Here is an 18423-nt window from a genome sequence, read left to right as displayed (position 1 = left end):
GTCATTTCACCTCCACTTACACAACAGTGAACTTCTGGGAAGTCAGCTGCTGCCACAAAGTGACGTCATAAAACTGTTCATCTTGGTGTGACTGCAGGCTGAGTCCAGGAGAGAAACAACAGGACACCAAGAAAGTGTTTGGTCTCAGGAACAAGGTGCAATAGCAACACAGGGCCAGCAGGAGGCGACATACTCAAACTGAATGTAGTGTAACATGTGGTTTAATCAAATAACAACTTCACTTTTTAACATACACACTCATGGCAATTTAGTGCACCTATACAGAAACTGTTATTATATGTATTTATTGTTTTATTCAAATAAACTATATTTTATTCTTTTGTATGTAGAAAATGTATTTGTTCTTTACATTTTGACAGAAGAAATACATGCAATCTTATATTTTTTAATTGAAATATGTTCTAATAATGCAACTATAACTATAACTATATATATATATATATATATATATATATATATATATATATATATATATATATATATATATATATATATATATATATATCTATATATATATATATATATACACATACATATATATATATATATATATATACATATATATATATATACACACACACACATATATATATATATATATATATATATATACACACATATATATATATATATATATATATATATATATATATATATATATATATATATATATATATATATATATATATATATATATAGTTATTATATATATATATATATAGTTATAGTTGCATTATTAGAACACATTTATATATATATATATATATATATATATATATATATATATATATATATATATATATATATATATATATATATATATATATATATAGAAAAACTGGAAATGCATATTCTTTTTATCTGCTTGACTTGTGATATCAAAGCAAGTTTTCCATCAAGTTATCCATCAAAGTGTACACTATAAAAAAACAACAATAGATTTTACGGTAAAAGTGTGACATTTACTTAGTTTTCACAGCAATTTGCTGCAAATGAAAAAAAAAACAAAAAAAAACAACACATACCATTTCATTCAGATGATAACATTCTGGCAAGTGTGCTGCCAGTTTTTTGTTTTTTTGTTTTTTTACCGTAAAAATGTGTGGTATCGTTGTGGCGTTTAGGATAATACAGTGTACATCTTTTACAGAGTTTGTTTTTATGCTAGACAAAAAACAAAAAACACTTGTCGCTCAATTGGCAGAATTTTACCATTTTTATTTAACACAAAAAAGTGAATTTTACAGTAAAATTCTGGCATTTGCCAGTTATTTACCGTAAAAAAAACCCAACTGCATGCAATTTTTCCATTTACAATAATATGCTGTAAAAATCAATGTAAATGTCATGCTAAATTTATTGTGACTGAGCTGACAGTTGTTTACCTCAAAAATCGACATATTTATTTTTTACATTGTAGGTAAAAAACCAAAAACAACTAATAATCAAATGCATAAGAAAGTGTGTAAAGTGTGTAATAATATTATTCACTGTTAAGAGTGGTTATGCGCCTGTCCAAAGGAAATGTATTTAATGGCTGTTGGTTCTGTTGAGTAAAATGATTATTCCAAATTGTGTTTCCGGGGCGGGTTGTTGGGCCCCTGGAAATGTCCCTGGAAATGTCCCTGGAATTGTCCCTCAAAGAAAAGGAGTGTGACGCCCCTGTTTTAACGACTTCTGTTTGGGGCCAGTTGCTTTCGCGGACCCTCGGAAATTTGCCTTTTCGAAAAAAGACAAGCGTTCTGTCACACACAAAAAAAAGCTTCGCATATGCTTTAAGAGTAAATCATGAGATTTAAGAGCAACCTGTGCTAAATAAAAGTAGAAGAGGAGAGAAAAAGCCAGAGCACGTTCTGACGCCTCGGTTGTAAACTTGGTGTTCAGTTACTTTCTGTCAAGTTTCCCGCACCCCGTGAATGCACCATGGGAAAACTTCTTCCGCGTTGATCTCAGGGAGTGACAATTGTTGCTAACTTTCTGCTCCAAAGTGGGATTGTTACTCTACTAACTTCACTTTCTGCTCTAAAGTGGGATTGTTACTCTACTAACTTCACTTTCTGCTCTAAAGTGGGATTGTTACTCTACTAACTTCACTTTCTGCTCTAAAGTGGGATTATTACTCTACTAACTTAACTTTCTGCTCTAAAGTGTGATTGTTGCTCTACTAACTTCACTATCTGCTCTAAAGTGGGATTGTTACTCTACTAACTTCACTTAACTTAATTTAACTTAACTTACTTAACTAGACTTTGTGCAGTAAAGTGTGCTAGTTAGTAATGTACCAGTGCTAGTTAGTAATTGAATGTCGCGTTAGAGAGTAATGAGTTGTGGAAAGAGAAGAAGACAACTAAGTTGAAGTGAAGAATAACCAGCAAAATCTCACTACATCTTCTCTTTCATCATGGGATGTTGTGGCAGCACTGAGGTTTGTTTCTTTACTTCTTTCTTTGTTTGTTTGTTTGTGTGTTTGATAATGGGATGTTGTGGCAGCACTGAGGTTTGTTTCTTTACTTCTTTCTTTGTTTGTTTGTTTGTTTGTTTGATAATGGGATGTTGTAGCAGCACTGAGGTTTGTTTCTTTACTTGTTTGTGTGTTTGTTTGTTTGTTTGATAATGGGATTTTGTAGCAGCACAGAGGTTTGTTTGTTTGTTTATTTGTGTGTTTATTTGTGTGTTTGATAATGGGATTTTGTAGCAGCACTGAGGTTTGTTTGTTTACTTGTTTGTGTGTTTGTTTGTTTGTTTGTTTGATTGTTTGTGTGTTTGGTAATGGGATGTTGTGGCAGCACTGAGGTTTGTTTGTTTACTTGTTTGTGTGTTTGTTTGTTTGTTTGTTTGCTAATGGGATTTTGTAGCAGCACATAGGTTTGTTTGTTTGTTTATTTGTTTGTTTGTGTGTTTGATGATGGGATTTTGCCGCAGCACTGAGGTTTGTTTGTTTGTTTGTGTGTGTGTTTCATAATGGGATTTTGTAGCAGCACTGAGGTTTGTTTGTTTACTTGTTTGTGTGTTTGTTTGTTTGTTTGATTGTTTGTGTGTTTGGTAATGGGATGTTGTGGCAGCACTGAGGTTTTTTTTGTTTACTTGTTTGTGTGTTTGTTTGTTTGCTAATGGGATTTTGTAGCAGCACATAGGTTTGTTTGTTTGTTTATTTGTTTGTTTGTGTGTTTGATAATGGGATTTTGTAGCAGCACTGAGGTTTGTTTGTTTGTTTGTGTGTTTGTTTGATTGTTTGTGTGTTTGATAATGGGATGTTGTGGCAGCACTGAGGTTTGTTTGTTTACTTGTTTGTGTGTTTTTTGTGTGTTTGTTTGTTTGTTTAATAATGGGATTTTGTAGCAGCACAGAGGTTTGTTTGTTCGTTTATTTGTTTGTGTGTTTGATAATGGGATTTTGTAGCAGCACTGAGGTTTGTTTGTTTACTTGTTTGTGTGTTTTTTGTGTGTTTGTTTGTTTGTTTGATAATGGGATTTTGTAGCAGCACAGAGGTTTGTTTGTTCGTTTATTTGTTTGTTTGTTTGTGTGTTTGATAATGGGATTTTGTAGCAGCACTGAGGTTTGTTTGTTTGTTTGTGTGTGTGTTTCATAATGGGATTTTGTAGCAGCACTGAGGTTTGTTTGTTTACTTGTTTGTGTGTTTGTGTGTTTGTTTGTTTGTTTGATTGTTTGTGTGTTTGGTAATAGGATGTTGTGGCAGCACTGAGGTTTGTTTGTTTACTTGTTTGTGTGTTTGTTTGTTTGTTTGATAATGGGATTTTGTAGCAGCACATAGGTTTGTTTGTTTGTTTATTTGTTTGTTTGTGTGTTTGATAATGGGATTTTGTACCAGCACTGAGGTTTGTTTGTTTGTTTGTTTGTGTGTGTGTTTGATTGTTTGTGTGTTTGATAATGGGATGTTGTGGCAGCACTGAGGTTTGTTTGTTTGCTTGTTTGTGTGTTTGTTTGTGTGTCTGTTTGTGTGTTTGTTTGATAATGGGAGTTTGTAGCAGCACAGAGGTTTGTTTGTTTGTTTATTTGTTTGTTTGTTTGTGTGTTTGATTGATAATGGGATTTTGTAGCAGCACTGAGGTTTGTTTGTTTGTCAATCAATCAATCAATCAATCAATGTTTACTTATATAGTCCTAAATCACGAGTGTCTCAAAGGGCTGCACAAACGACAAAACGACATCCGCGGTACAGAGCCCACATAAGGGCAAGGAAAAACTCACAACCCCGATGGGATGTCGTTTGTGTGCGTGTTTGTTTTTGTTAGCGTGTTTGTTTGTTTGTGTGTTTGATAATGGGATGTTGTAGCAGCACAGAGGTCAGACATACTCAACCATGGCTCATTCAAACTGTTTGTTTGCTTGTTTGTGTTGGTGTGTTGGTGTGTGTGTGTGTGTGTGTGTGTGTGTGTGTGTGTGTGTGTGTGTGTGTGTGTGTGTGTGTGTGTGTGTGTGTGTGTGTGTGTGTGTGTGTGTACCATCCGCGTCACTCTCCAGACAGAGGCGTGTTGTTGACAGCAACAGCGCCCAGCAGCAGACGAGAGAAACAACATTTGTGTTGAGACTCTTTCAACTCATCTTCACTTCCGGTGTGTTCATGTCTTGGCAGAGCAAACGGGACTGGAACCCACTACAGGAGCGCAGCTGCACGGACATCCCATGGCTCATCTTCTTCAGCCTCTTCTGCGTGGGGATGGTACGTGTGCATGTACACTCCTCAGCTACTTTGCTGTGCAGCCTTTGGAATACTTCATCCTTTTAATAACAAGTCGCAAGACCTCGCTTAAAAGGGAACTGCACTTTTTTTTTTTTTTTTTGTCTATGATTCACAATCCTTAGATCACATGTTTTTCTTTTTTTATACAAACCCCGTTTCCATATGAGTTGGGAAATTGTGTTAGATGTAAATATAAACGGAATACAATGATTTGCAAATCCTTTTCAAGCCATATTCAGTTGAATATGCTACAAAGACAACATATTTCATGTTCAAACTCATAAACATTTTTTTTGTTGTTGCAAATAATCATTAACTTTAGAAATTGATGGCAGCAACACGTGACAAAGAAGTTGTGAAAGGTGGCAATAAATACTGATAAAGTTGAGGAATGCTCATCAAACACTTATTTGGAACATCCCACAGGTGTGCAGGCTAATTGGGAACAGGTGGGTGCCATGATTGGGTATAAAAGTAGATTCCATGAAATGCTCAGTCATTCACAAACAAGGATGGGGCGAGGGTCACCACTTTGTCAACAAATGCGTGAGCAAATTGTTGAACAGTTTAAGAAAAACCTTTCTCAAGCAGCTATTGCAAGGAATTTAGGGATTTCACCATCTACGCTCCGTAATATCATCAAAGGGTTCAGAGAATGTGGAGAAATCACTGCACGTAAGCAGCTAAGCCCGTGACCTTCCATCCCTCAGGCTGTACTGCATCAACAAGCGACATCAGTGTGTAAAGGATATCACCACGTGGGCTCAGGAACACTTCAGAAACCCACTGTCAGTAACTACAGTTGGTCGCTACATCTGTAAGTGCAAGTTAAAACTCTCCTACGCAAGGTGAAAACCGTTTATTAACAACACCCAGAAACGCCGTCGGCTTCGCTGGGCCTGAGCTCATCTAAGATGGACTGATACAAAGTGGAAAAGTGTTCTGTGGTCCGACGAGTCCACATTTCAAATTGTTTTTGGAAACTCTGGACGTCGTGTCCTCCGGACCAAAGAGGAAAAGAACCATCCGGATTGTTCTAGGCGCAAAGTGTAAAAGGCAGCATGTGTGATGGTATGGGGGTGTATTAGTGCCCAAGACATGGGTAACTTACACATCTGTGAAGGCGCCATTAATGCTGAAAGGTACATACAGCTTTTGGAGCAACATATGTTGCCATCCAAGCAACGTTACCATGGACGCCCCTGCTTATTTCAGCAAGACAATGCCAAGCCACGTGTTACAACAGCGTGGCTTCATAGTAAAAGAGTGCGGGTACTAGACTGGCCTGCCTGCAGTCCAGACCTGTCTCCCATTGAAAATGTGTGGTGCATTATGAAGCCTAAAATAGCACAATGGAGACCCCCGGACTGTTGAACAACTTAAGCTGTACATCAAGCAAGAATGGGAAAGAATTCCACCTGAGAAGCTTCAAAAATGTGTCTCCTCAGTTCCCAAACGTTTACTGAGTGTTGTTAAAAGAAAAGGTGATGTAACACAGTGGTGAACATGCCCTTTCCCAACTACTTTTGTCACATGTTGCAGCCATGAAATTATAAGTTAATTATTATTTGCAAAAAAAAAATTACGTTTATGAGTTTGAACATCAAATATGTTGTCTTTGTAGCATATTCAATTGAATATGGCTTGAAAATGTTTTGCAAATCATTGTATTCCGTTTATATTTACATCTAACACAATTTCCCAACTCATATGGAAACGGGGTTTGTACATTCTAACTCGTAAATAAACGCTAGCAAAAGTCAGCTAACAATGGAGGACGTGGTTATTCAACATATAAGTCGCTCTAAAACATCCAAAAACCTTCATCTCCATTGTAAGTATACATGTAGTGTAGTAACAGCAACATTCATAATAACATGTATTATTGATGTTTTGCTCATTTGAAGCATGCAGCGGCGTATTCATTTCACATCGTGCAGCAGTAATTTGTACGTGCTGTAGAAGAAATACAAACTATGAACATTAAAAAATCCCTAACTGTACAATGTCTGCTTAAAGTGGGATGCTGACTGATGGGATGTTTATATCTTCCTGTTTAAGTGAAGAATTCATCATAATCCTCATGCAGGTTTAAAAGAAAAAAGGTTCCCCCGAATGATTTTGGTGTATTTTTCGCCATTTCCGTCCATAAGTTTGACGTTTATGCCCTCAACCTCCTACTATCCAGGTGAGAGGCAAGATTTATCATCTAGAATCAACTTTCACCAATTCAAAGCTTACCGGCTTAATATGTCAGTATAGCAGCATAAGCTACTTAGCTCTCTGTCATCACGGAGCAGATAAAAATAGTTTGTCTGCGTTAATAACAATATGGCCAATACTTCATATTCAGCTCACAAGTTGTAAATGGAGTTGACGGTTTTTGAATGTTTTTTTTAAAGGGCTTTATGGGCGTAACAGAGTACTTCTATTTTCTACTCACCTGCTACTTGACGTTTTCGTGACTTAGAATGCATAAAAAAACCCAAAAGATGTGTTGTTGTATTGTGATTAATGAGCAAAAAATAAATAAAAAAGTGCAGTTATGCCACACATGTCATTCTCTTTTCTGTGCATTCTAAATAGCGAAAAAAACTGCTAGCAAGGGGGAGCTACGATAGAGGTAATAGCCAGGTCGTGCCGATCAATTCGTCCCCGCTCAGTTTCTATAAACACTAGTGCATCCTCTGTATATTCAGGCTCAAAAAGATAAGGTTCTGGATCCTCATTTGTCCCAAAGTTAGTCGTCGTCGGATCTCACAAAGTCTCACGATTAGTAGAAGCAAATGCAAAACACACTCTGTTGTTGAGGGAGGTAAGGTGTTGGTTGCCATGCGCTCTGTGGAATCCATGCTCGCAGGAAAGAGGTCATGCCTAACATGACCAAAATACAGTAAATATTTAATGAATGTGCCTACATTACATACATACTTAAAGCATTTACATAAAGTGTTGATGGAGGTTTTTGGAGTTTTTTTTAGAGGGCTTTATAGGCAGAATAGTTAATTGTTAGCCACCTCTTGCTAGCAGTTTTTTGCTATTTAGAATGCACAGGAACGAGATAGACATGTGCGAAAAAAAATCAGGGTTATGGTTAGCAGAAAAATTATCATTTATTTCATCTATTTTCCTTATAATACACATTGAGGCAATAAAAGTCACTTTTATCCGATCACTCCGATGAACTAATGGACAGATTACTCCATCGGTTACTCCATCCAATCGGTAGCTGCTTCCCTACTGTACACGTCAGCTCTAAATCGCTGACGTGTACAAATTGACAAAGCTACACAAATGTTCAACATATGCAAAAATGCCTTTCCATGATGAATGTCATTTTGACAAGCCTAGAGGGCGCTTGCATTTAAAGCAGCTGCAAGCATTTATATCCCGCCCTCTTCCTGCTCCGACACCATGTAAGCTCCGCCCCTACTAATGCGCACACAACAAAAGGAGTGTTTGGGAAAGCGTATGACTTACCTTTCCAATTGGACAGTAACCACCATGGCACCATTGAGTGTACAGTATGTGCTACAACGTCTTTAAAATGTTGGGACTGATGTAAACATGTATTTGTTTCATCTGGTGGTGTTAATCAGAATGAATATAAACATGAATGAAATAAGTTGATCTGGGTCATATAATCAACCATCAACCATTTTGTGTGAGCAGTTTCAGTGTACGGATGATACATATTTAACAATCATACACATTTACACACAAAAAGAAAAGAACAAGGAATAGGCTGAAGCCAAAGCTTATATTTGCCTATCCTATACATTCACTGGAAATTAGATTACCTGGAACATCAAAGTTACAAAAATTCAATGAAATGAAAGTAATTGTTGCTATATTTGATCATTTTCAATTATTTCACCTTTCAAGGTTTTCTTAAACCTTAACAAAGAACTACATCACTGAGCTTCTTCCACCATTTAACTCCTAAAACTGAAATACATTTGTATTTTATATTCCTTCTCACTTTACCTACAGGTAAAAGCCAGTAAATTAGAATATTTTGAAAAACTTGATTTATTTCAGTAATTGCATTCAAAAGGTGTAACTTGTACATTATATTTATTCATTGCACACAGACTGATGCATTCAAATGTTTATTTCATTTAATTTTGATGATTTGAAGTGGCAACAAATGAAAATCCAAAATTCCGTGTGTCACAAAATTAGAATATTACTTAAGGCTAATACAAAAAAGGGATTTTTAGAAATGTTGGCCAACTGAAAAGTATGAAAATGAAAAATATGAGCATGTACAATACTCAATACTTGGTTGGAGCTCCTTTTGCCTCAATTACTGCGTTAATGCGGCGTGGCATGGAGTCCATGAGTTTCTGGCACTGCTCAGGTGTTATGAGAGCCCAGGTTGCTCTGATAGTGGCCTTCAACTCTTCTGCGTTTTTGGGTCTGGCATTCTGCATCTTCCTTTTCACAATACCCCACAGATTTTCTATGGGGCTAAGGTCAGGGGAGTTGGCGGGCCAATTTAGAACAGAAATACCATGGTCCGTAAACCAGGCACGGGTAGATTTTGCGCTGTGTGCAGGCGCCAAGTCCTGTTGGAACTTGAAATCTCCATCTCCATAGAGCAGGTCAGCAGCAGGAAGCATGAAGTGCTCTAAAACTTGCTGGTAGACGGCTGCGTTGACCCTGGATCTCAGGGAACAGAGTGGACCGACACCAGCAGATGACATGGCACCCCAAACCATCACTGATGGTGGAAACTTTACACTAGACTTCAGGCAACGTGGATCCTGTGCCTCTCCTGTCTTCCTCCAGACTCTGGGACCTCGATTTCCAAAGGAAATGCAAAATTTGCATGGTTGGGTGACGGTTTGGGGTGCCATGTCATCTGCTGGTGTCGGTCCACTCTGTTTCCTGAGATCCAGGGTCAACGCAGCCGTCTACCAGCAAGTTTTAGAGCACTTCATGCTTCCTGCTGCTGACCTGCTCTATGGAGATGGAGATTTCAAGTTCCAACAGGACTTGGCGCCTGCACACAGCGCAAAATCTACCCGTGCCTGGTTTACGGACCATGGTATTTCTGTTCTAAATTGGCCCGCCAACTCCCCTGACCTTAGCCCCATAGAAAATCTGTGGGGTATTGTGAAAAGGAAGATGCAGAATGCCAGACCCAAAAACGCAGAAGAGTTGAAGGCCACTATCAGAGCAACCTGGGCTCTCATAACAGAAACTCATCGACTCCATGCCACGCCGCATTAACGCAGTAATTGAGGCAAAAGGAGCTCCAACCAAGTATTGAGTATTGTACATGCTCATATTTTTCATTTTCATACTTTTCAGTTGGCCAACATTTCTAAAAATCCCTTTTTTGTATTAGCCTTAAGTAATATTCTAATTTTGTGACACACGGAATTTTGGATTTTCATTTGTTGCCACTTCAAATCATCAAAATTAAATGAAATAAACATTTGAATGCATCAGTCTGTGTGCAATGAATAAATATAATGTACAAGTTACACCTTTTGAATGCAATTACTGAAATAAATCAAGTTTTTCAAAATATTCTAATTTACTGGCTTTTACCTGTATTTCAAAAATCAATATCCCCCTTTATAGTTTTCTCCACTTAATGTAAATAAGCTAAGAATACAAGCTGGAAGGCTGTTGTTCTTTACTGCAAACATCATTTTCATTGCTTTTAAAAACACAATATCTGAACATTTTAACACATTAGAACTTATAAATAATGGATTGTTATGTTCTAGAGATGCGCGGGTAGGCAATTATTTCATCCGCAACCGCATCAGAAAGTCGTCAACCATCCGCCATCCACCCGATCTAACATTTAATCAGAACCGCATCCGCCCGTTGTTATATATCTAATATAGACGATGCAAGGCATTAGTGAGGTTATAAAGCTTTTGCCTGTTAAAGAAAGGAGACTGATCCAATGCAGCACAGACATTCGCGTGCCACGCTGTCACGGCCCAGACGCACACCAGTGCGCAATCATATGGGAGCCACGCTGAGCGCACCTCCAAGCGCGTCTCGCTGCCGGCGACGGCCGGGTATGGGCCCGGCGCTCCAGCGCCATCCATTTTCAGGGCTAGTTGATTCGGCAGGTGGGTTGTTACACACTCCTTAGCGGGTTCCGACTTCCATGGCCACCGTCCTGCTGTCTATATCAACCAGGGTGAGCCCCACCCCTTTCGTGAGCGCACTGCGCGCGGAGTGACCCCTGTTACGCGCCCCCGGCAACAGGGGTGGCGGGCAGGTAAGCTGCGCGGGCGGAGCACGCGGAGTGACCCCTGTTACGAGCCCCCGGCCACGGGGGTGGCGGGCAAGTAAGCTGCTTACCTGCTGCGCGTGACGCCGGCCGCGGCGAAGGCGGACGAGGCGGGGTGTCGGTGCGGTGGGCGCGGTGGTGACCCTGGACGTGCGTCGGGCCCTTCTTGCGGATCGCCTCAGCTACGGCTCCCGGTGGGGCCCTCTCGGGGGAAGGGGCCTCGGTCCCGGACCCCGGCGAGGCGTCCCTTCTCCGCTCCGTAAAAGTGTCCATCTCTTTTTTTTTTCTTCTTCTGTTGTGGCATATGCTGCAGGTGCCTGCTCGTTTTTCGTATGTGGGTAACAACATTTAACTATGTCTATATATTTCCCAATTGGTTTAACTGCCACCCGCCTGAATCTATTTAAAATCTTTTTTTTTTTATTTCAACCGCCCGACCCGACCCGCGGATAAAATCAAATTTTTTTTAATTTCATCCGCTCGATCCGCGGATAATCCGCGGACTCCGCGGTCGTGCCCACTAACCGCGCATCTCTATTATGTTCATAGTAGCACACTTTGTGTATTATTCTAATGACCCTTTTTTGAAGTTGAATTATTGGCTCTATGTTTGTTTTATAAACATTTCTCCAAACTTCAACATAATATGTTGAATATGGAAAAATAAAAGAATAATATAACATCTGCAGACATGTCTTATTCAGCATGTGTCTTACTTTATAAACAATAGCAATGGATTTTGATATTTTTCCCTTTATATATTCAATATGCAGTTTCCAACATCATTTATGGTCAATTATTATTCCCAAGAATTTAGTTTCATATACTCTATTAATTTCCACTTGATTTAATTTAAATTTTGCTTCACAATTTGTCCTCGCACCACTAAACACCATACAACATTTAAACGGTTATTTGCTGCCCCTTGAATGCTAGCCATTGTGTTTTGCAGGCTTGCATTTGTGGCTTCACCATCGTGACCGGAGCTACCACAAGGCTCGTCTACGGATACGACAGCTATGGTAACGTCTGCGGTCACAACAACACCAAGATCCAGGGAGTGGAACTCAGTGGCCGGAACATGCTCGACAACAAGTGAGTTCATCCTGCAGGACACTCGGGGCCTGATCTGCTCACATTAGGGGTGTAACAGTACACAAAAATGTCGGTTCGTTACGTACCTCGGTTTAGAGGTCACGGTTCGGTTCATTTTCGCTACAGTAAGAAAACAACAAAATATTAAATTTTTTGGTTATTTATTTACCAAATTTGCAAAATCTTCCACCAAAAATATTTTTCTTAGTGTAATATTTGATGTGAAGTAATGGGAACCTTGGATAGGTCAATAATTCATAATAACATTGATTTTGATTCAATATTATGTTTTGAGCAATGACAGTTTGAAAGAAAAAAAAAACAGCTTTGTTTTATTAGTCAACATTGCAACTTTTTCTAAATTACATTTAAGCTTTTTTATTTCACTTTTGTTATGTTTTTGTTTATTTTAGTAGTATTTTTAGAATGTGCCGTGGGCCTTTAAAACATTAGCACACTTTTGACACCCCTGCTATAGATAATAAAAAATTAAATGTGATAAATGTATGGATAAAAAGCAGAGCCTGGCGACGCATGCGCGTTTATCATAACTCTCTCTCTCTCTCTGTCTCTGCCCCTCCCTCACCAATGCTGCTGTTTGTTTTGTTTTTAACCCCTTCTTAACCCTGAACGTACATTGAAAATACACGCAACCCTAACTCAAAATGCCGGACATTTGACGCATTTAAGAAACTGCGGCATGCTAGCAGCTAACGGGCTATGATAGACTGACCATACGTCCTCTTTTCACCGGACATGTCCTCTTTTGCGGAGCTGTCAGGGCGGAGTTTCTTAAATGCCTCAAATGTCCAGCATTTTGAGGAAACAATGCACACCGAGGCACAACACACTGCTGTGTGTTGTGCCTCGATGTGCATTGTATACACAACATGCGTCACGCTACTTAATATGTCCGTGTGGAAACTTGTTCGGTACACCTCCGAACCGAACCGAAACCCCTGTACCGAAACGGTTCAATACAAATACACATACCGTTTTTTATATGTATATATATATATATATATATATATATATATATATATATATATATATATATATATATATATATATATATATATACATATATATATATATATATATATATATATATATATATATATATATATATATATATATATATATACATATATATATATATATATATATATATATATATATATATATATATATATATATATATATATATATACACACATATATACACATATATGTATATATATATATATATGTATATATATATATATATATATATATGTATGTATATATATATATATATATATATATATATATATGAGTACATATTATAATAATATAATGTATATATAATTGTTATAACTAGTTCTTAAGAATATGTGAAAGTTCAACTCCTACCTTGTTTACTTCCGTGACGACCTCCTCCATGTTTTTTAATCAATCAGAAATCTCAAGCAGCTAAAATGTGCCAAACATGAATAAATGTGGAGAGAATGTTTTGTATTTTCCGCATCATCCCTTGCAATGGATTTAAATGGGTGTCATTTGGATTTTTGTATGTTGAGTTGACATTTGTTTATAATATCTATGGTTACACATAACAGGTTGTGTTATGTGTAACCATATTTATTTTTGTGCTGGTAGATTTTTTTTTTTTGCCGCACCAGGACTCGGGGAGGTTGTTTGGATTGGGGTTTATAGGTAAATGCTGTGCTGTTTTTTCTTGGTGTGTCCTGTCCAGCTTCTCAGGCAAATCATATAGTTGATGTAGATGATCATATAGTAGATGTAGATGATCATATAGTAGATGTAGATGATCATATAGTAGATGTAGATGATCATATAGTAGATGTAGATGATCATATAGTTGATGTAGATGATCATATAGTAGATGTAGATGATCATATAGTTGATGTAGATGCCCATGTCGGCTGTTCAGATTTACTTTACAAAAGAGAAGTGTAGGATACTTCTCTTGTTGCCTTATTTGTATTTGACTTTTTTAAATGTATTTATATTATCATTTAGAGCAGCCGGGCTGCAGCAGGAGGGGATAGAAAGAGAAAAAAAAAGAAGACAGAGGGGGAAATTGTGGGGACAAGAGGGGGATTAGACAGAGAGACAAAAACAACAACAGCAAACAACAACAACAACAACAATAGAGCAACATCAGCAAATATGACATGTACAAATATGATGGTAAAAGTAATAGCAAATAAGCAGTTAGCGAAAAATAAAAAATAATACAGAAATGACAATGAGCATTATTACACTACAAATGGATCAATACAAATACCAATAGAAATAGCGCTATTGATAATGAACAATACCAATAATTTACCTTTATTATCAACAATACAGTTGTTTAAATGCAACAATACATATACGTAATGATAACTTGAGATACGAAAGAATGCAGAAAAATGGAGGGGGAGAAAGAGAAGCAACCTACATTAACCTTGTAGATTGTTATAGTCACAATAGGTTAAGCTTTGTCAGTGTGCCATGTGTTACACCCAGTTTACCCTAGGGCAACAACGTTAATATATGTTTGACGAAACGTGATTTTTAACGATTGTGTTACTTGAGTTGGCCACCAAATGGCCACAAAATGGCATCTATCAGACACCTGACTATGTGTATATGATAAGAATACACCGCTCCCCACCATGGTTTATTGAACCCGCGCCATCTCGCGGTCCAAATGAAAGACGCCGGTGGGCTGCACTTTGTTCGCGGGCCGTAGTTTGGACACCCCTTGGTATAAAGCTTATAGTCTCATTTGAGCTTTTTCATTGGGATTGACTGGCCTTGCTGCAAATATTCCGAGTCTTGCTTGGACTCATTTGTCAGTAAAGCAGCCTTCAGGGCGTCACACTTGTTGTTTGTGCTCTCGCTAACATTCTTCACATTCTATATCCACATCTTCTTTAACTCTTGCTCAAGTGTGTTAAGGTTATTGTTGCCATGGTCTGCATGCTGGCTTTCCAGCAGCCTGCAGCCTACACGCTCAAACAATGGCTCATGCTTTACTGGCCGCCGCTTGTCTGCTACAAAGAGACAACTGTGCAGCCTTGGAAGCAAATGTCAACGTATTTCATTTTCTGCAAAGTCCTGCCACTCTGACCACTGAACGGCTTCTGTTTCAATCACTTATGTGTGTTTTTCTCTATGTCTCCTAGGTATGTGTTCTTTCTGGACCCCTGCAACATTGACTTCATTAACAGGAAGATGAAGAGCATTTCCTTGTGTGTAGCAAAATGTCCTGATGCCGAACTGAAGACGCACAATGATTTAAAGCAGTTTGCTCTGAATAATGGTGAGAACACAAACTCAAGACAGAATGATTTGTCCGTCAAACAGACAAATGACATTACAGATGTTGTTTGTGTTCAAAATGACATGCTAGCATACAGTTTTTATAATTATTAGACAAATGTTCAATCACCTACGGCAGGGGTCAGCAACCCGCGGCTCTTTGATCACTCTGATGCGGCTCAGCAGCTTACTTGCCGACCCCCCCGATTTTCCCGGGAGACTTTCGGATTTCAGTGCCTTTCGCAGAAACTCCCGGGATTACTATTCTCCGTTTTTCACCCTTACTGTTATAATAAGGGCATGCCATGATGGTACAGTATTTGGCGCCCTCTACAATCTGAATTAACAGCGTGCCAGCCCAACCCCTTGTTAGGCAGTATGCATCTTCTGCTTGCACACGTTAGTGACAGCAAGGCATACTTGGTCAACAGCCACACAGGTTACACTGACGGTGACCATATAAAACAACTTTAACACTCTTACTAATAATGCGCCACACTTTGAACCAAAACCAAACAAGAATGACAAACACATTTCGGGAGAACATCTGCACCTTAACACAACATAAACACAACAGAAGAAATACCCAGAATCCCATGCAGCCCTGACTCTTCCGGGCTACATTATACACCCCTGCTGCCACCAAACCCCGCCCCCACCCCAACCCTACTCCCTCACACATTTCTGTGCGTCAGTTGAGGTGGGCGGGGTTTGGCAGCGGGGGTGTATAATGTAGCCCGGAAGAGTTAGGGCTGCATGGGATTCTGGGTATTTGTCCTGTTGTGTTTATGTTGTGTTACGGTGCAGATGTTCTCCCGAAATGTGTTTGTCATTCTTGTTTGGTGTGGGTTCTCAGTGTGGCGCATTATTAGTAAGAGTGTTAAAGTTTTTATTTTCATACCGCCACCGTCGGTGTAACCTGTGTGGTTGTTGACCAAGTATGCCTTGCTGTCACCTACGTGAGCAAGCAGAAGCCCCATACATATGTGTAGCTGATCAGGCACGCTGGTTGTAGTGGGTGCTATATGCTGTACTATCACGGCACGCATGACGCTGTCAAGCGCCATTCATATCAAACCCGCGTGCTGCACCAGCCATCAAATTCCATATTAAGGTATGGACAGCGTGTCTGAGACCCCTGGTTTATCCATAGCACAAAGCAAAAAAGATACTTCTTATGCATTGTTATTTCATTTTAAATTTAAAAATTTTTTTGTGGCTCCCATTGTTATCTTTAATTTGTGAAACTGGTCAAAATGGCTCTTTGACTGGTAAAGGTTGCCGACCCCTGACCTATGGGAACATGTTTTAACCAATCTTGCTCCAAGTCTGACACCACTGTGCTTGTCAGTTCCCAAAAAGTGTGTTGAAAAATTTCATAATACAAAATAGTAGGGGTGTGAAAAAAAATAGATTTTTGATTGAATTGCTATTATTTGTAAGGATTCTTAATTGATTTATTGAAAAAATAGATGAAAAAAAACAAAAAACTTTTTTTTTATATTTTATTATTTATTTAAATCTGTCCTATCCAGCCACTCAGGCAGATCATATTGTTGATGTAGATGATCGTACAGATTTACTTTAAAGAAAAAAAAGTGTATGATTCTCCTGCCATATTTGTATTTGACTTTATTAAATGTTTGGGTAAATTGTTTTTTTTTTAAAGTAATATAGCCATTTAATAGAGCTGTTTATGTATTCTATGGAGGAATGTAGTTCACATACCTGCCAACTACTCCGGTTTTCCCGTAATTAGTACGGTTTTCATCAACCTATTCCGGGTTACTGTTGCAGTGATAAAAAATACGTTTTTTCATTAATTACATTTTTTTTTTTTTTTAAGTTTTATTCACGAAATCGCGTAACAATGACAATCGACACTGCTTCCCGTAACTTCCTATCGAGCCATTCCGAATGCCATGAGCGAGGCTATTTATAGCACCGCTGCCAAGCACGAGGCCATTGTTTCCAAACGAGCGAACGATCATGGAATCAGCCGGAGAAAAATCGCAAACGAGTCTTAAACCGAAAAGAAAACTGCAGAATATTCAAAAGCCTATCCGGGAATAATTATCCGTTCCAAAAAGGGTGAAAACTACGCGAATTGCACCTTGTGCAGACAAGATTTTCCGATCGGACACGGAGGAATTAGCGATGTAAAAGACCACGTTGGGACAAAAAAACACAAGTCTAATGCCGTTGCTAGCGATACAAGTGGAAAACTTTCAACGTTTTTCGTCGCCCAAACAGATTCTTTGGATGTGATAAATGCCGAAGTTTTATTTACGGAGGCAATAATTGAGCATGGACTTCCAATCGCACTGGCATGATCACATCAATCTGATAGAATACATTTGGATTTTAGCCACAAAAAGGTAATGACACCAATGTTATCTATTGGAATTGTTTAGTACTGTTATACTGTTAAAAGTGTTTATACTATTTATGCTTTCAAGTCCAAGTTGAAGAAATCTTGTTAAATGTTGACAGCATAACTACCAAAATACAGAAGTATGTCCTTAATATTTTTGCAGTGCTATTTCTGTTGAAAAGTTCAAATGATGACATTAGAGATGTGATGTGCCACTTTTCAAGTGTCTGATGGCTTCAATTAATTTTCATTCATTTTTCATATTTTGAATTCTTTTGAAAGGCTTACAAAAAAACGACATTTGAATTGTAATTCCATGCTATTGACAGGACTATTAATTTTAATGAAGTTAGCTTACCATGTTTACAGTATGATAATTGTGATAGAAATGTGAATTTTAGGCACAGAATATTTTTTACAATTGAACAAGCCAGTAGATTATACAAGCTTGGACAGAAAGTTAATAATGACACCAATTGTTTTTTTTAATGGAATTGTTTAGTACTGTTTTACCATTTGTTTACTGTAAAAAGTGTTTATACTTTCAATGAACAAATTGAAGTCTTGTGAAAGGTTGACAGGATAACTGGCATTAACTGTCAAAATAATTTCAAACTATTGAAGTTAGCTTACAGAATAAACATGTCAATCAAC

At 38.1% G+C, this 18423-nt stretch overlaps 1 protein-coding gene across 2 annotated transcripts in view; it reads left to right on the top strand.

Moving 5' to 3' along the window:
• Window positions 1-1968: 1968 nt before the first annotated feature.
• LOC133621932 (choline transporter-like protein 1) overlaps window positions 1969-18423 on the top strand; it is a 40517-nt gene continuing 24062 nt past the window's right edge. The window contains exons 1-4 of one of the 2 annotated variants that reach the window (XM_061984394.1): window positions 1969-2446; window positions 4616-4702; window positions 11941-12083; window positions 15260-15396. In XM_061984394.1, the coding sequence (XP_061840378.1) occupies window positions 2423-2446; window positions 4616-4702; window positions 11941-12083; window positions 15260-15396 (391 nt within the window). In that variant the 5' untranslated portion in view covers window positions 1969-2422. Of the gene's footprint in view, window positions 2447-3421; window positions 3934-4615; window positions 4703-11940; window positions 12084-15259; window positions 15397-18423 lie in introns of those variants that run through there. The other variant, XM_061984395.2, reaches the window with a different exon arrangement.

The sequence above is a fragment of the Nerophis lumbriciformis genome, linkage group LG25 (genome assembly GCF_033978685.3).
Source record: "Nerophis lumbriciformis linkage group LG25, RoL_Nlum_v2.1, whole genome shotgun sequence".
Classification (NCBI taxonomy): Eukaryota; Metazoa; Chordata; class Actinopteri; order Syngnathiformes; family Syngnathidae; genus Nerophis; species Nerophis lumbriciformis.
The sequence above is the reverse complement of the archived record's forward strand: the minus strand, read 5'-3'. Positions and strand labels throughout refer to the sequence as shown.